The sequence below is a fragment of the Trichechus manatus genome, unplaced genomic scaffold, assembly GCF_000243295.1.
Source record: "Trichechus manatus latirostris isolate Lorelei unplaced genomic scaffold, TriManLat1.0 scaffold00024, whole genome shotgun sequence".
Classification (NCBI taxonomy): Eukaryota; Metazoa; Chordata; class Mammalia; order Sirenia; family Trichechidae; genus Trichechus; species Trichechus manatus.
The window spans coordinates 1419114-1436324 of record NW_004443960.1 but is presented as its reverse complement, the minus strand read 5'-3'; the positions used below and the strand labels follow the sequence as shown (position 1 = coordinate 1436324).

At 65.1% G+C, this 17211-nt stretch overlaps 4 protein-coding genes across 8 annotated transcripts in view; 2 read left to right on the top strand and 2 right to left on the bottom strand.

Annotated features, from left to right (window-relative positions):
- Nucleotides 1-106: 106 nt before the first annotated feature.
- IGFALS (insulin like growth factor binding protein acid labile subunit) lies at nucleotides 107-2958 on the top strand. Its single transcript, XM_012554670.2, has 2 exons — nucleotides 107-122; nucleotides 841-2958. Exons 1-2 carry the CDS (start codon nucleotides 107-109, stop codon nucleotides 2727-2729), a joined length of 1905 nt encoding a protein of 634 aa, XP_012410124.2. The 3' UTR covers nucleotides 2730-2958.
- A 685-nt stretch (nucleotides 2959-3643) lies between these two features.
- NUBP2 (NUBP iron-sulfur cluster assembly factor 2, cytosolic) lies at nucleotides 3644-8034 on the bottom strand. 3 transcript variants are annotated; one of them, XM_023728347.1, is made up of 7 exons: nucleotides 7922-8034; nucleotides 5995-6113; nucleotides 5706-5904; nucleotides 5041-5195; nucleotides 4821-4931; nucleotides 4676-4745; nucleotides 3644-4281 (listed from the first exon to the last, which is right to left on the bottom strand). In XM_023728347.1, exons 1-7 carry the CDS (start codon nucleotides 7935-7937, stop codon nucleotides 4133-4135), a joined length of 819 nt encoding a protein of 272 aa, XP_023584115.1. In that variant the 5' UTR covers nucleotides 7938-8034; the 3' UTR covers nucleotides 3644-4132. The 3 variants fall into 3 exon arrangements, with proteins under 3 accessions (XP_023584115.1, XP_023584113.1, XP_023584114.1); XM_023728345.1 differs by having other exon boundaries at nucleotides 5041-5904; XM_023728346.1 differs by lacking the exon at nucleotides 7922-8034 and adding an exon at nucleotides 7651-7893 and having other exon boundaries at nucleotides 5041-5904.
- A 346-nt stretch (nucleotides 8035-8380) lies between these two features.
- SPSB3 (splA/ryanodine receptor domain and SOCS box containing 3) lies at nucleotides 8381-14604 on the top strand. Of its 3 annotated transcripts, XM_023728388.1 has the most exons (7): nucleotides 8381-8439; nucleotides 9963-10100; nucleotides 12371-12548; nucleotides 12707-12894; nucleotides 12971-13073; nucleotides 13155-13280; nucleotides 13408-13864. In XM_023728388.1, exons 2-7 carry the CDS (start codon nucleotides 9975-9977, stop codon nucleotides 13719-13721), a joined length of 1035 nt encoding a protein of 344 aa, XP_023584156.1. In that variant the 5' UTR covers nucleotides 8381-8439; nucleotides 9963-9974; the 3' UTR covers nucleotides 13722-13864. The 3 variants fall into 3 exon arrangements, with proteins under 3 accessions (XP_023584156.1, XP_023584154.1, XP_023584155.1); XM_023728386.1 differs by having other exon boundaries at nucleotides 12707-13073; nucleotides 13408-14604; XM_023728387.1 differs by lacking the exon at nucleotides 8381-8439 and having other exon boundaries at nucleotides 9947-10100; nucleotides 12707-13073; nucleotides 13408-14604.
- Nucleotides 14605-17211, bottom strand: part of EME2 (essential meiotic structure-specific endonuclease subunit 2) — a 2842-nt gene continuing 235 nt past the window's right edge. Inside the window, exons 2-8 of the mRNA XM_023728546.1 lie at nucleotides 17103-17207; nucleotides 16711-16847; nucleotides 16092-16337; nucleotides 15478-15759; nucleotides 15207-15322; nucleotides 14868-15057; nucleotides 14605-14793 (exon numbers count right to left, since the gene is read on the bottom strand). Of these exons, the coding sequence (XP_023584314.1) occupies nucleotides 14623-14793; nucleotides 14868-15057; nucleotides 15207-15322; nucleotides 15478-15759; nucleotides 16092-16337; nucleotides 16711-16847; nucleotides 17103-17207 (1247 nt within the window). The 3' untranslated portion in view covers nucleotides 14605-14622. The remainder of the gene's footprint in view (nucleotides 14794-14867; nucleotides 15058-15206; nucleotides 15323-15477; nucleotides 15760-16091; nucleotides 16338-16710; nucleotides 16848-17102; nucleotides 17208-17211) is intronic.

The window sequence follows — 17211 nt, the reverse complement described above, 5'->3', positions numbered from 1 at the left end:
GGCGGCTGGCTGGCTGTCAGGGCCTGGCTGCGCGGTGCTGCGTCCAGAGAGCAGGAGCCGCCGACCCCAGCAGACGCGCTGCCCGCCGGCCGCTGAGCGCGCAGTGATGGCCTTGAGCAAAGGTGAGGCCGCGGCCCCTCCAGCCCTGTCCTCCAGCTGACCAGAGCCCACGGAGGTGGGACGGGGCCGGGGCAGCCCTGGGGGGCTCGGGGGAGCCCCTAGCAGGAATGCTGCTGGGGGGGCTCAGAGCTGGAACCAGAGGCTCCTCTTGCCCTCCTGCCCCATCCCTCCCAAAGTTCCCAGGTGGTGCACACACTTCACGCGCTCAGCTGCCAACCGAAAGGTTGGAGCTTTGGGTTTGCCTAGAGGCACCTCGGAAGAAAGGCCTGGCGATCTGCTGAAACATTGGCCGGTGAGAACCCCGTGGAGCACAGTTCTGCTCTGACACACACGGGGTCGCCATGAGTTGGCATCCACTTGGTAGCCACTGATTTTTCCCTACCCTCTCACCCCGAGGGCCCAGGAGAGCGGCCGGGGAGGCCAGGTAAGGTGGGGTCAGATTCTCCACCCCTCGGCAGGCCGACCATGCGCAGAAGTGGGGGACGAGGCGCCTCCCTCATTCCACACTCGAGGCCTGGGCCAAGTTGGCCAAGGAGGAGGACGAGGCTCACTGTTCTCCTGGCTGCTCGGAGGCCAAGCAGCTGCCTGACAGGGCAGCCGTGCGGGTGGGGAGCACCCCGTGCCATGGGGGCACCCCCTAGCACTGCCCCGAGCTCCGAGGCAGGGAGGCAAGGCCCAAGCCCGCGCCTGGTACGGCACGTAGGACCGTCTCCCCACCAGGGTCCTCGCGCTGCCTCCTGCGCCCATCCCTGGAGGTGGCCAGGCCAGGTCTGGGAAGGCTCCCAGTCAGCTCTGCCTTCGCCACAGGAGGCCCGGTGACGGTGCTGCTGTTCGTGTGCTGGGCGGCGACGGGCTGTGGCGGCCTGGAAAGCATGGAGCCCGGAGCGCCGGGGGACACCGAGAGCCTGCGGTGCCCCGCCGTGTGCGCCTGCAGCTATGACGACTACACGGACGAGCTCAGTGTCTTCTGCAGCTCCCGGAACCTGACGCAGCTGCCCGCCGGCATCCCCGAGGACGCCAGGGCCCTGTGGCTGGACTGCAACAACCTGACCAGCATCCCCGCGGCCGCCTTCCAAAACCTCTCGGGCCTGGACTTTCTCAACCTGCAGGGCAGCCGGCTGGGCAGCCTGGAGCCGCGCGCGCTCCTGGGCCTGGGCGCGCTCTACCACCTTCATCTGGAGCAGAACCAGCTGCGCGGCCTGGCGGCCGGCACCTTTGCACACACCCCAGGCCTGGCCTCCCTCAGCCTGCACCACAACCTGCTCAGCAGGCTGGACGAGGGCCTCTTCGCCGGCCTGCCTCGCCTCTGGGCCCTCAACCTTGGCTGGAACGGTCTGGCCGTGCTGCCCGACGCCGCCTTCCGGGGCCTGGCCGGCCTGCGCGAGCTCGTGCTGGCCGGCAACCGCCTGAGCTACCTGCAGCCGCCGCTCTTCTGCGGCCTGGACGAGCTGCAGGAGCTGGACGTGAGCCGGAACGTGCTGCGCGGCGTCAAGGCGGGCGTCTTCGTCAAGCTGCCCAAGCTGCAGAAGCTCTACCTGCACCGCAACCTCATCGCCAGCGTGGCGCCCGGCGCCTTCCTGGGCCTGCGTGCCCTGCGCTGGCTGGACCTGTCGCACAACCGCGTGGGCAGCCTCTTCGCGGAGACCTTCCCGGGCCTGCTGGGGCTGCGCGTGCTGCGCCTCTCCCACAATGCGCTGACCGGCCTGCGGCCGCGCACCTTCAAAGACCTGCACTTCCTGGAGGAGCTGCGGCTCGGCCACAACCGCATCCGGCAGCTGGCCGAGCGTACCTTCGAGGGCCTGGGCCAGCTGGAGGTGCTCACGCTGGACCACAACCAACTCCAGGAGCTGCGGCCCGGCACCTTCCTGGGGCTCACCAATGTCGCCGTCATGAACCTCTCGGGCAACTGCCTGCGGAACCTGCCGGAGCAGGTGTTCCGGGGCCTGGGCCAGCTGCACAGCCTGCACCTGGAGGGCAGCTGCCTGGGCCGCGTGGGCCCGCACACCTTCTCGGGCCTGGCGGGTCTGCGCCGTCTCTTCCTGCGCGACAGCGGCATCGTGGACCTCGACGAGCAGAGCCTGCAGGGGCTGCCCGAGCTGCTCGAGCTGGACCTCACCACCAACCGCCTGACGGACCTGCCACGCCAACTCTTCCAAGGCCTTGGCAAGCTCGAGTACCTGCTGCTGGCCGGCAACCGGCTGGCGGAGCTCGCCCCGGACACGCTCCGGCCCCTGCAGCGCGCCTTCTGGCTGGACTTGGCGCACAACCGCCTGGAGGGCCTGGCCGAGGACGTCCTGGCGCCCCTGGCGCAGCTGCGCTACCTCAGCCTGGGCAACAACTCCCTGCGTGCCTTTGTGCCGCAGCCCCCTGGCCTGGAGCACCTGTGGCTCGAGGGGAACCCTTGGGATTGCGGCTGCGCACTGCAGGCGCTGTGGGCCTTTGCCCTGCAGAACCCCCGTGCCGTGCCACGCGCCGTGCAGGCGGTCCCCGAGGGTGACGACCGCCAGCTGCCCGTGTACACCTACAACAACATCACCTGCGCAGGGCCGCCTGCCGTGGCCGGCCTCGACCTGCGGGACCTCGGCGAGGCCCACTTCGCTCACTGCTGACCTCGGGGCAGCCCCTCGGCGGGGCTGGCAGACCCCACGATGCCAGCGGAGGCAGCCCCTCCCGGGAGCAGACAGGCCTGTGGGCTTCACCAGCCGCTGACCTCTGGGGCCACGTGGGCACCGACCAGCCGTCTCCAAGGCCTGACCAGGAATTGGGGCAGAGCAGCCACTTGCCCCGTGCCCGCCTCGGCTGCCGTCAATTAAAGCAACCTGACAAACACAGTGTGTGACCCTGAGAAGCAGACGCAGGGGAGCAGGGGAACACCAGCGGGGGGACACTGCAGTCAGCCCCCCAAACGCAAGTGTTACTAGGGGTCCCGTCCTGCCTCCCCCAAGTCACCACAGCCCTCCCCCGCTGTCCTGCTGCCTTGGGAAGATGCCCCTCAAGTGCCCTTGCTCCACCCAGGTCTCTCCCCCTGGGGCAGTTTCCTCCGAGGCGTCCTGTTCTGCAAAGCCAGAGCGAGCCATGTCTTCCCTGGTGTCCTGCCCGCGGTGCACGAGGCTGAGTGTGCAGCCAAGTGCCGCCCAGTGAGCCCCCCACTGTTAAAGGGGGGCCGAGCGCCCCCAGTCCTCCTCTTCTGTGCACCCCCAGCCTCACACCTCAGACATGCATCCCACCCACCACCTTCCCACCCTGTCCCATCTCCCTGAGGCCACCCCACTCCCAGGGGCTGCACCAACTCCTTCGCTTGGAGACACAGCGCGTGCCAGTGCTCTGCCTACCACATTGTCCTCGTTGAGCAAAGGCAGGAAAGCCCCTGGGCCTCTTGGCTCACGTGGAAAAAGGCCCTTGGTGCCACCCAGCCCCTCAGAGCTCCACCCTGCCAGCTTGGCCCCTGGGTCCCCACGCACGTGCTTCTCTCACACCTCTACGTGACCCGCAAGCACCTGACCACTCTCAGTTCACCCAGAGACCCACCGAAGCAGACACAGAGACACAATAGAGAAGGTCAGAAAGGAAGGTGGAGACACCACACGCATAGACACGGGCGTCTGTTTAATGGAGGCTTCTCACAGTGCAGGGTGTCTCCAGGCCTGGCAGCCCACCCCCAACGTGGCAGGCTGGGGTCAGCAAGGACAACGGAGCAGCTCCACGCCCGTGCTCTGCGCTGCGTGGGGCACAGGCGTCAGGAGAAGCTGGTCCCTCTGGGAGCATGGCACCTCCCCGCGCGGCCTGGACGCGGTGCCATCTCTCGAGGCGCGTTACCGGGGCCCTGCCCATGCTGCTGAGACATGGGAAAGGGCTCTGGGCGCAGACCGGGGGTGGGGTGGGGTGGAGACACAGGTGCCGCTGCTATAGCTTCCGTAGGTCCAGCACCTCTCCAGGCCGCCCGTGCCCGCGCCCCACAGCATGGGAGAGCCGAGGAGACAGGAGGCCAGCAGGATGCCTTGGTCAGGGCGCCTCAGTCAGGGCCCCGTGCCTGGGCCCGGTCCAGGATCTTCCGGGCAATGGAGGCGAGCGCAGGGAAGGCCGGGCTCTTAGGGAACTCCTGGATGAAGTCACGGCCCTCCTCCAGGCTCCTTGCGAGCTGGGGGTCCAGGGGCACGGAGCCTGTGGAGACGAGGCGGGAGAAGGGACGGCAGGGTGCTCGCTGGGGGTGGGCAAGAGCAAAGCCTGGGGAGGCTGGGGCCCCTCCATGCACCCCTATCCTGGGAGCCCCCCCATCCTGGGAGCTGCCCCACCCCAGAAGCCAGTGCCTCCTTGAGAGAACAGATGCCACATGCAGGCAGTCCACTGGGGCTCACCTCCACCCAGACACCGCACCCTCCCACAGCGTGGCCCAACGCTGCCCAGCTCGTGGCCACCGGCCTCGCTGTCCACCCAAAGGGCAGCCCCGAGTACAGCTTGGGGGCAGGGGACAGGTGTCCTGACCGTGCATCTCAGGGTCCCAGTAGGCCGGCTCCCACAGCACACAGGGAGCCTGTCACCCCCGCCCGGCACTCACCTAGAAAGGGGACCCCGGCGTGCCTGGCCAGCTCCTCCCCGCCTCCCGTGGAGAAGAGGTTGGTACACTCCTGGGTCACAGGGACGGGGCCATGAGTGCAGGCCCCTCGCCCCCCCACCCCCCGCCCGATGGCCGGGCACCTCACCGCGCAGTGCGGGCAGACAAAACCACTCATGTTCTCCACGATGCCGATCACCCGCAGCCCCATCTTCCTGCAGAAGGTCAGTTCCCTCCGCACATCCCCCACAGACACCGCCTAGGGGCCGAGACAGTGGCTGGGATATGCGGCGGCTTGGCAGGGGAGAGGGAGGCCGCCACCCGCCTGCCAGGAGGGGCGGCGCTTCTGGAGCTTGGCATTTGCTCACCTGGGGCGTGGTAACCAGAACAGTGCCCAGGGGCCGGTAGGGACGCAGGGCCTCCACAGCCGAGAGGTGCTCGTCAGAGGTACCCGGGGGCGTGTCTACCACCAGGAAGTCCAGCTCCCCCCAGGCCACGTCCGACACAAACTGCTTTATGAGCGCTGCGGAGACGGCCCAGAACCCCGGGGGCTGGTGAGGGAGCCCCGAGAAGCCCCCGCCTCCTGCAGCCTCCAGTGCGGACAGCGCTCCTGCCTGGCCTGGTCCCCAGAGGGCGAGGCCGCTGCCAGGAGGACAAACACACGCACAGTTCCCCAGCACACTGTTCCTCCCTCCACCCCACCCAGGGGCCATCAGCTGATGTCTGTACCAGACAAGGGACAGCCCCGAGCATCCCAGCCCAGGGAGCAGACCCCGTGGGGAGCGTGATGGCTCACTGGCCCGAGGCTGGCTTCTGACACCAGCAGGTGCTCTGGGTCTGATGGTCCAGCAGAAGCCCCAATGTGGGCCCCACCCTTGTAGACCTGTGACTCGGGAGCAATGGCCTTCAAGCCCCAGGACTGTGCTGCCCGCCTCATCCCGCAACTTCTCACAAGCCCGCCCGGTGCTGCCTGGATGGTGCCAACTCCTTGTGACAGCTCGCATGGGACCGCTGAGGACTTGAGTCTTGTTACCGTTTTTCTTGGGGCCCCTCCACACCACGGCTTCATCGGGCGTCTCCAGCAGGAAGCCCACAGACATGAGGGCGACGCTCTGCTCCTGGTCCACAAACACAGGCACCCAGCCGCTGTCGCACTGGTGCACGGCGCAGCCCTGTGCCTGCAGCATGCGTGGCACGCTGGGCCCACACAGGTCCACGTCCAGGATGCCCACCTGCAGGTGGTGCCAGCAAGTGAGGGCCACACTCGGGGAGGGGATGGCAAACGCGGCGGACGAGGCATGGCTGGGGAGCACAGTGCTCACCTTCTTGCCGGCGTGGCGCAAGGCCAGGGCCAACTCGGTGGAGATGGTGCTCTTCCCAACACCCCCTTTGCCCGAGAGCACAAGGATGATGTGCCGGACGCCGGACAGGTTCCCAGGCTCTTATCAGAACAAGAGACGAAAAGGTCAGGGGACCCCAATGTGCCAGCCACTCCTCACCGTTCCCCGAGGGCTCACTGCGCGCTCCTACCTCTGGGCTCTAGGGCCACAGCCCCCACACCCGACACTGAGCAAACGAAGCCAGCAGGAGGCCCCACAGTCCACCCGCTGCTCCCATGAATGCCACAGCACCCACTCCTGCCTGAGGGCTAGCTGCCAAAGAACAGGAAGTCTCTTTGTAGAGCACATACGTGTGTACGTGTGTGCATACGTAGTGCAGAGAAGTACGTGTGCACTCACGCTTGGAGACGGGACCAGCCTGAGGTGCCAGCTCCCTCTGATTCCAACAGAGAGACGCATAGACACCAACAAAGTCCAAGAGGCTCACCTGTGCCTGGAGGCTGTGGCGCCTCCCCTCTGTGACCAGGCCCCAGGTGACCAGGCCCCAGGCGTGACTGAATGTGGGCCTGAGGCCGCCCCTGCCCACCTCCTAAGAACCGGGCGAGTGCAGAACAGGCCCGGAGGCAGACATCGGGGCCCCAGTTTGGGGCTGGGGGTGGGGGACACTGGCATCTGAGACCCAGGGCATTTGACAGCCCTGCCCGGCTGGCTGAGTCCACACTCTTGTTGCCCCTGTGCCCCACCTCGCAGGCACCCACCCACTAGTGTCCTTGGCCACGCCTCACACAAGCCCCAAAAAACAACTCTCCCATGGGTCTTTGGCCACCCGCCCTGCTCCTTTTCCTTCCACTGAACCCAGAACTTCGCCAAATGAATCAATGAATCAATGCCTGGTCTGGCCCTTCTGGCAAGACCTCATCACGAACTTTGTTAATTATGGGCCTTGACCTCGTCTTACTCAGGCGACACCACACCCGAGCTGCCCAACAACCAGGGACACTTAGGTTAACACCAACAGGCACGTGGGCGGACGCTGCGCAGGGCTGCAGGTTCACCTTCGTTGCTGGGGGAGGGGGCTCTGCTGGAAACGCTGGAGAGTGAGACAGCCAGATGGAACCTAGATGGGCCGTGACCACCTATGTCGCTTGGCAAAAGGCTCAACCTGCTTTCCCTGTGATAACGGGGATTTGACCCGCCTGAGGCAGAGCAGTGATGGCAGCAAACAGGGCACCTACGCCGGGTCAGGTGCTGCAAAGGCCGCGCGCTTTTCAGAGTACCTAGACGTCAACCACAACACCCTTTTACTCCTAAATGAGCCAAAAAAAGCCCATGACGCTAACTGACAACGCGCATGAGCTAGCGCCTGCGAGAAGCTGTGCTGGAAGGGGCGGAGAACACGGCGCAGCATCTCCCAAGGAGGGACAGAGGCCCGCTTTCCCATGACACGCCCTGGTCAGCTTCATCAAGGCCAGCCAAATCTAGATTACTGCACACACCGAGCAGGTGCAAGGCGTACGTTTTTATTTAGGAAGGAACTTCCTAGGAAAATACAAGCAAGTGACGACGTACACCCTAACTTCACGCCTTTTTTTGATTTATGTACATTTTCACCCAATTTAAGAAAGAAAGCCGACTCACAGACCGTCGCCTGTCAGGGCCTCTCATTTCTTGGGCTTCCTGGCTTTCTTCCCTTTCGTGCCCAAAGAGATGGTCACGGGCCACGCACACCCCCCTTGCTGCGGGCGCCCCGCCACGGCCCGGCGGCAGCTCTGGGCTCCAAGCCGGGGGCGGTCCCAGCGCCTCCATTTCCGCCCCGCGCCATGTGACCGGCACCCCGGTCGCGCCACACATCGGGGCCCGCGCTAGCCCAGGCCGCTTCCGCACCAGCCCCGGCGCCCCGCACACTCACCCTCCACCGCCTCCATGCTGCCGCCGCCTGCACCCCCGCGGCTTCCGCCCGCCTCCCAGCAGGAGTGAATAGCCCTCTGGCCAGTGGCAGCGCGAGCCCGCCCCCCGGCTCCTCTTCATAGGCCTAGTCCCCCTTCCCTCAGCCAATCAGACCGCCCGGGCCGTGCCCGCGAGTTCCGGCGCTGGATGACGTAGAGGATATGGGCCCGCTTCCTCGTTAACGCCCCAAATTGGGACCGCCTACCGACCGCGATCCGCGTCCAATAGGCGCGAGGGCTTTCCTCTCCTACGGATTCAGGGGTGGCTAATGGAGACTTCGACTCGGGACTGACGAGCCCTGCAGCCTATTGGCTGGAGGCGTGCCCCGCGAGTCCCGCCCCCGAACGCAGCCCGAGCCGGCGCCCGCCTCCGGTGGCCGGGCCAATGCGGCGCGGGGCGGGGATTGTTTACGTCTAGCTCGAAGCGGAAAGTAGGTCACGGCGGGCGGGGAGCGCGGCGGCGGTGGCAGAGCAGCTCCAGGTGAGCGCGGCGGAACGGCCCGGCCTGCACCAGCGCCGCCCGACCTGCACCGGGGCCGCGGGCTCGGGAGGGCGCGCCGCTGACCTTGCGGGCGACCGGGCGAGCCCAACCTTTGTTCCCCTGGCGCCCCGGGCGCGGCCTTTGCTCCGGAAGGACAGCTGCGCCAGACGCGCCGCGCACTGCCTGCGGATAGGGGGCCCTCCGCCGCGATTTGGGGGGTAACTTCTGGAAACAGCACCCCGAAACTGAAATCAGTACGAGCCCGCGAGAATCGAGAAATACCAGCCCTCCCTTAAGCGACCCTCCTGTTAAGAGGAGATTGGGGAGCGTGTTGCTGGGACTTCGCCGTGGGTGACAAGCTCGTTGGGTCATTCATTCAGGCTGGGTCACGTGGCGCCCAGTGTGTGCTACAAATGTAGCGAGTAAAGATTAAGCCGTACGGGGCTGATTGTAACTGCTTCAGCCATGGCTGGAGACAGGCGGCTCTGGTGCAGGCCAGGTGTTTATGGAGGACCGCAGGACTCCCATCTCCAGGAAGCGGTTGCTGCAGGCTAAGGAGGGCCCCCCGCTGAGCTCATTCACTCAGCCGACAAGGCGCCTTCTGGGTGTCTGGCAGGGGCCTGAGCGGGCTTTCAGACCCGTGGGAGAGGCAGGCATTGCACCATCACAGAAGGACACGTATTGCTTGCTCAGTGTTGGGTGGAATTGATAAGGGAAGGTAGAGTAGGACCGCCGTAGGCGGAGAGGTGGCTAGAAGAAAGGGTAGGAGAGAGCTGGTGACTGAGCCAAGGCCCGCATGGGTTGGGGAAGCTGAGAACTCAGCAGATTCTGCAGAATTTTGTGTTTTATCTTGAGAACAATGGCAAGGCCTGAAAGCACAGTGAAATTCAGATTTGTGTTTCTAGAACCAGTTTGGCAGTGGTGCAAAGGAGCTGGGAGGGCAGGCAGACAGGTGTATGGTCCAGGGAAGGTGCTGGGTTGGAATGGAGGTGAAGGACACGGACAAGGTGAGGTAGTCAGGGCTTGGAGATGCTGGGGTGAGGTGGGGCATGAGGAGGACGTGTCGGGGATGAGTCTTCTGTGTCTGGCATGAGGAACTGGGTGCTTGGAGATTCCATTTGTCAGACTGGACACTGGAGGAGGAGGAGCCAGCCAAGGCTGGAGATGCCTGAGGCAGGAGCAGGCTAGGTGAGGGGTAGATGAGGCTGAGCTCGGAGGGAGATGGTTCGAGATGTGCTGTGGAGAGTCGTGGACTTGTGGATGGCCTTGCACACCATCTGCTTGGGTATTATTGAGGCACTCAGATACTGGAGTGAGGTACGGGGTTGTGCAGAGAGTTCTGGAGTTCTGACCACAGCATCTATGTGGCCCATGAACACCTCCACCTTCGGGTGGGTCTGTGGGCACAGCCCACGGGGGCAGCTGGGAGCCTGTGGAGGGGCTAAAGACAGCGCAGGGGGCTGTTGGGAGACAGTCCCGGGTCCTGAGGGTCTTCCTTACTCAGAGCCTGTTTTTTCTTCCAGGTCCTCCCCACCATGGCCAGGCGGCCCCGGAGCAGCCGGGCATGGCATTTTGTCCTGAGTGCAGCCCGCCGAGACGCTGATGCCCGGGTTGTGGCCCTGGCAGGCACTTCTAACTGGGGCTATGACTCTGATGGGCAGGTAGGTCCCTATGGGGAGGGAGCATCACTAGACTGAGATGTGGAGAAGCTCGAGGAAGGCATGACCTGGACAGGGATGAAAGAGGATGTCCAGGTCCCACTGTCCCTGGGCGCACTCTGCCCAACAAAGCCCTTTAACCACGTGAAGGCTCCTGAGAAGGGGCCCCGGCACAGGTGCCAGGCTCTCGTTAGTAATGCCCTTCTCTCCTCCAAAGAGCACGTTAGGCAGTGTGGCAGGCGGCTTTCTGGTCAGTTTGTCCAACAGAAATGTCTCAATTCCACGTACTCGTTTCCAAAAGCAGCTGTCGATAACGTGGCACACGTTTTAGACATCTCCTCTGCCTGTACAAATACAGTGTTCTACGCGTGCGTGAAAAAGAGCTTTGGTTCTTGATGATAGTCTCGCGCTCAGTGAGCCCCTCGTTGTGGGAGCGAGGAGGTAGTCCGGGAGACACTTGTCTCCTGGTTCAGGTTGTCTGGTCCCAGCAGGGGCAGCATGGAGGGGCAGGGCATGTGGGTGAGGGCCTGGTGAGGCCAGGAGTGGGTGTGGGGCTCAGCTGGTTCCCTGTCTCTCAGACAAAGCAGGAACCAGGCGTGAGCCACCCAGCTGTCTCCTGCAGGGCTGCCCGAGGTGACTCTGGCCTCTGCTCTGCACGGCTCCCCTGCACGGTGCCCTGGGCTGGGAGTGGCAGGCGCCTCTTCTCCAGATCAGTGGCCCTCTGCCTCCCTGGAGAATGGCTTGAGCCCTGGGACCCATCCAGGCAGGAGGCCCTGCCCCCACACTGACCATGTGGCCTGGAGCAGAGACTCACTGCTGTGGGATGCAGGATGTGACTGGTGACGGGCCAGATGTGACACACACATGCTGCCTGTTCCTTGTCACCTAATGGGCCTCACCTGTGAGTGTGTCTGGTGTGAACAGCACACGCCACGCCCCCCTCCCCCCACCCCAAAATCCCTGGCTCATTGAGGGCAGAGGCCTCAGCCCCCGGGGTAGGGTGGCTGGTGATTGTTCTGGGCCCTCTGGCTTTTGACCTGGGGGGGGGTCTGTTCCCCACAGTAGGGTGTAGCCCCTCAGGCCTGCCCTGTCGGCCATTCTCCAGATGAGACCACGTCCCATCCTGAAGCTGGCTCTTGAAATAGACCTGCCAGCCCGGCCACTGTGGCTCCTTGTGGCTTCTCCTCCTGGGGCCCGCCCTCTCCTCTCCGACAGCTCCTGGGGTCTCCTGTATTGCTGCTAGTCTCCTCGGAGGCTGTCTGCCCATGTGTCCGTGATGGGCCTGACACGCAGCGGATGCCCATCTGTCCGTGACGGGCCTGACACACAGCGGACGCCCATCGTGCCGTTTATTTGTTCAGGTGGTTTAGCTGTGTGTGGCCACAGGGCTGGGCCCTGGAGTGTGACAGAAAAGAGGGCTGGGCCCTGGAGTGTGACAGAAGAGAGGGCTGGGCCCTGGAGTGTGACAGAAAAGAGGGCCTGGGCTTCCCCCCGCCAGGGGACAGGTGACAGATGAGCTGCAGGGACACACCGAGAAGGAAGCCGGGGAGTGGTGGTCTCAGGGCCTCTGTGGCCTCTGAGGGCTGAGGAGGGGCATCGGGAGACCCGGCTGGGGGACCCCGAAGCCATGTGCTGCACGTGGGGAGGAGTGAAGGTAGGGTACGGACAGTGGATCTGGGCTGGGGGCTCTCGAAGGACTTGATGGGGCGTGGGTTTACTCTAGGGGAGTAGGGCACAGTGGAGCAGCATGTCAAGGGCAGGGCACAGTGGAGCTGCATGTCAAGGGCAGGGCACAGTGGAGCTGCGTGGTGAGATGTTTTAAAAGCTCGTCTGGTTCTGGCCGCAGAGTGTGGGGCAGTAGAGCGAGGAGGAGGCCCATCGGTGTCCAGTGAGCTGCAGAGCTGCAGGCAGGGGCTCTCGCTGCCTGCTCAGAGCTGGGCCGTGAGACCCCAGCCCGTCGCGGCCTGGCCTGGGGTCCAGATGACCTGCATGGCTTCAGAGCAGGATGACTCGGCTCAGAGACCCCTAAGCAGGCTGGCTGCTCCCCCAAGAGGGGCTCTGGGTGACTCGGCTGTTAGGTGCGACAAGCTTTGCCCAAGGACCGAGGTCCCTGGCTGGGGCCTGCAGGAGAGGGGGACCCAGCTGAGTGGCTTTTCCCTACACCCAGAAGCCGGAAGCAGCAGTGAGGCCTCATCTGGGAGGGCTGTGTGGCAGGGTGGGCGTGGAGGGGCTGGCGCAGACCCGAGGTGGAAACAGCCTGCTTTCTCTCCTAGCACAGCGACTCGGACTCCGATCCTGAGTTCTCGTCCCTGCCGCCGTCCATCCCCAGCGCCGTGCCGGTCACCGGGGAGTCCTTCTGTGACTGCGACAGCCAGAGTGAGGCCTCTGTCTGCGGTAGCCGGCACAGCGCCCACGGCGGGAAGGACTGCCGCTGCGGGGAGGAGGACGAGCGTGAGCACCGGGGGGGGGCCCCTGTGGGAGGGGGGCAGTGGGGGACAGGACCCCGTGGGAGGAGTTGGGGGGACAGGACCCAGTGGGGGGAGGGACAGGACCCTGGGGTGGGGGTGGAGACCTCCGCCCACCTCAGCTGCCCTCCCCCGCCCCTGCAGACTTCGATTGGGTCTGGGATGAGCTGAACAAGTCCTCGGCCACCCTCCTGAGCTGTGACAACCGCAAGGTCAGCTTCCACGTGGAGTACAGCTGCGGCACGGCGGCCATTCGGGGCACCAAGGAGCTTGGGGAGGGCCAGCACTTCTGGGAAATCAAGATGACCTCGCCCGTCTACGGCACTGATATGGTGAGTGGCGAGCGCCTCAGAGGTGTGCAGGGAGCGGCCCTGGCCTCACCTGCCCCCCTGCCGGCCCTCTTCCTAGATGGTGGGCATCGGGACGTCAGATGTGGACCTGGACAAGTACCACCATACCTTCTGCAGCCTGCTGGGCAGGGACGAGGACAGCTGGGGCCTCTCGTACACGGGTGTGTGTGGTGGGCAGGCGGGTGTGTAGCGGAGCGGGGGTGGTGTCCCGCTCCCAGGCTCAACAGCCCGGCCGCCCCCAGGGCTTCTCCACCACAAGGGAGACAAGACGAGCTTCTCGTCACGGTTCGGCCAGGGCTCCATCATCGGCGTGCACCTGGACACCTGGCACGGGAGACTAACCTTTTTCAAGAACCGCAAGTGCATAGGTGAGAGTACCCGAGGGATCAGGTCCCCAAGGGTGGGACAGTGTGACAGAGAGGGTCCAAGCTGCAGGGTCCCGTGGTACCAAGTGTGGATCAGCCAGTGTGGGCCTCAGCCGTGCCTCCCTCACAGGCGTGGCGGCCACCAGACTGCAGAACAAGAAGTTCTACCCGATGGTGTGCTCCACGGCCGCAAAGAGCAGCATGAAGGTGATCCGCTCCTGCGCCAGCTCCACCTCCCTGCAGTACCTCTGCTGCTACCGCCTGCGCCAGCTACGGCCCGACTCGGGGGACACGCTCGAGGGCCTGCCCCTGCCCCCTGGCCTCAAGCAGGTGCTGCACACCAAGCTGGGCTGGGTGCTAAGCATGAGCTGTGGCCGCCGCCGGCCGCCCGCGCCCAGCCCCGAGACCAGGTCTTGCCAGAGGAAACGCTGCCGACGGACCTGACTTCTTTTGCAATGAAAACTGCTTCTTGGCCAGGACCGGCTTCTGTCCCTTCCTTCTGGCCATGCTCCGGGGGACAGGAGAGGGAGGAGTTGGGCCCAGTCTGTTGGGTTGTCCACTCACTCCCCAAGGCTGGGACAGTCCCTTTTGCAAGGTCCAGGGCCACTTGGCCGTGTGATCGTCCACATCCACTCTGCTGGCCCCAGGTAGGCAGCAGCCGCTTCCCACCTTGTGCCTCCCGGGCGGCCACTGTTGGCCACGAGTGGAAGAGGAAGGCCTGCCTAGCACCAGGGTTCCTGCCTCCCGGGCCTCGGAGGCCTTGGGCTCTGTCCTTCACTGCTTTGCATGTTGTCAGCTGCTGCTCCTCTTTCTCAGAGACAGAAATCACTGTAATAAATGCAGTTTCTATCCAAGACCCATGCCACCTGTAAAGTTACATGGGGCCAGACGAAGGCCCAATGGGTTAACACACCTCTACAGCACTTGTCCTGTGGGCTCTGATTCTGCTAGATACTGAGGGGGGGGACGAGGGTTGTCCTTCTTCCTGTGAAAAGGACGGTCCCAACTTCCTGGAAACCAGTGCTAAACGCCCTGGGAGGGCCTCCACTTGGACTCTCAGGAGGCAGCCAGCCTCCAGTCTCCCTGCCAGAGAGCCGACACTGGGCCCTGACATGGGCAGGGCTGGGCACACACACTGCCCCCAAAACCTTCAGCCTGCCTGGCCCCTTCTCTCAGCCCAGTGATCTGAGAACTTCCCCTGGTGCCCCCCTGCCCTCTCCCAAGCCAGACACAGACCAAGAGCCATCCCAGGCCAAGGGTGCCAGTCGTCTGGCGTCCCAGCCCTGCAGTGGGGGTCTCCTGTCCCCCTACTCCGTATGCTGTGTGTTGATCGGAGGCAGTGTGCTCAGGAACACAGGTCCAACAGGAGATCAGGGTTGCAGGTGGTCAGGAAGAGGTAGAGGCGGCGGGACAGGTCGGGCCCCACCCTGCGGGGCCGCCCACCCTGGCCCACCTCCACAGGGAGGTCAGCCAGGAGAGCCAGCCGCTCCCGCTCCGAGCTGCAGGCCACGTATGCCTAGGGTGGGGACAGGGATGAGCAGGGCGGCCTCGGCAAACCTCTACCTGGGGGTCAACATGGGGTCAGCTCACCTGCTGTAGAAGGCGGGGAGAGGGGAAAGCGGCAACCACGGCGTCAGCCACCGCGGGGCTGACTCGGTTGAACTGCCTGATCTGCCACCACCAAGTCCCCAGCAGCCCCCTGCTGTGTCTTGCCGCCCGCTCGCTGGCTGCCCAGCGCCCTGCCGTGCAGAAGGACAAAGCCTGGGACTCCCGGAGCTGCCTGCAGGTGGGGGTGGGGGTGTCCTTCTAGAGGCTCTGGCTCTGAGCACTCTCACTGCCTACCATGCCCAGTAGCCCCGCCAAGCCTCTCTGCTGCTGCCCACCGTGTCCCTCCACCACCCAGCCCAGCCTGCTTTGGAGGGCACGCACTTGTAGGGGCGCTGGGCAAGGGCCCTGGTGAAGGCACACACGTGCTCGCTCAGCTCCTGCCAGGAGGCCACCAGCAGCACGTCCAGGCCCGCCCAGAGCTGCAGGAGCACCAGGGCCTGCGAGGGGGAATGATGGGTGGGGGCTTCCCTGGGGACTCTGCTGAGACCCACTGCCTGTGCCACCCGGGACCAAACCCTGCCCGGCTGGTCACGTGACAGTCCGAGTGCCAGGACTAAGGTCAGCCGTCTTGCCCAATCCAGATGGCCCTCACCTCCTCCACCTGGAGCCAGCTGATAGCCGCCTTGGTGTGGGGCACCACTGGACTCCCTGGTGACCGTCCCATTCCCGGGACACAGCGCGGGTGAGACCTGGACAGAGGGACCAGCCTTGGCTCCCACACCCAGCCGGTCCTACCCCACCCTCCTCTCCCGGGCAGCCCTGCTGGGGGATGGGGGCAGTACCGCAAGTGGGCATCCAGCCCAATGATGGCCAGGTGGGGGCGGGAGGGGCTCCCAGGACAAGTCCAGGGCACCGAGCAGTCTGGGCCAGACACCTGCAAGCCGGAATGCACGCATGCCTCAGAGAGCTGGCGGGAGGGCACCTCTGGTGCCTTGCAGGCCACGCCGAGCTCTCCAGCCTCACCTCCCTGCTCTATACCAGGTGCGTGATGAATGGGGAGCCTTGGCCGGCACCAGGGCGAGGAGGGCCTGATGGTGCTCCAGTGTGGCCGGCTGAGCGCTCCTGAGTTCTCCTTCAACCAGGGCCGGCAAGCAGCCATCACACTTCACAGCCACCACAGCCATGCCTGGCACCTCCAACCCTGGTCCCCAGACCCCCTCCTGCCAGGTGACGCCGGACTCCCGAGACCTGCTCTGAGCCCCTTTACTCCGGCTCCCGCCCTCTGGGAGCAGCTGCGGCTGCCACCTGCCCCCGGCTGAGAACGCAGAGACCAGGGAAGAGTTCTGAGCTGCCCGGGCACTCAGGCAGCACATGCCCTTCGCCAGCGCACCTCCACTGCGGCAGGGCTGGGGGAGGCACCTGGGTCAGCCGGGCGACGCCCTGCAGAAACTCCTCTGGCTCCAACAGCAGCAGCAGTTCCTGCTCGTGTGCAGCCCACAGCTGAGGGGGCACCTGTGGGGACATCCAGGAGGCTCTGAAGTTCGTGCCAGTCAAGCACAGGCCAGGTCCGCACCACAAGGCCCAGCAGAGGCCAAAGCCAACACAGGTCTACCAAGCCAGCGGGAACGGAGTGGGCCGCCTACGCGGGGCTGGAACGTTCCTGGGGGTAAATGCCTGGCCTGAGCCCCGGCCCTGCGCCACACTAGCTGAGCAACTTGACATCACGCACTTGAAGTGTCTCGCTCCTACCCTGCCAGCCGCCAGGTGCACACAATCGCGGGAGCTACTTCCCAGGGCAGCTTCGAGCATCAAGTGACACCAGAGACGCAACACACCGAGTCACCGAGGAGGCGGGGCTCCTGCGGACATTAACCCTGACACTCACGTCGCAGGGGCAGGGGTCCGGCCTCACGCGGCTCCAGCTGAGGCTCCTGGCACGGAGCTGGGGCTCCACGCGGTGCTCACAGCCCAGGACGTCCAGGGCCTCCAGCAAGATGTCGGCGCCAGCATCTTTCAGGATAGCTGGGGTGGCGTGGGAGGGAGAGAGAGAAAGCGAGCTCCGTTTCTCCCCGGAAATGGACCCACAGCCGGCCGGGCGTGCAGCAGAGCCCCCGGGGCAGCGGCGGGCACAGTTGGGAAGGCCGGCCAAGCTCCGGGCAGGAGGTGCCTTGGAAGGCAGCGGGCGCCCCTTTTACCACCTATTGGGGGCTAAAAGGGCGTCCAGTCCCCAAAGCCGAGTTCCAAGCAGAAGCGACCCCGGGCTCCTCCCGTCCGCACCTGGGTCCACGAGCACCACCAGGCGCCTCAGAGCCCGCTCCGGTCGCAGCGCCTCGGCCGCCGCCCTGCGCTCCTCCGCCGGGTCCCGGGCCCTCGCGGCGGCCTCTGC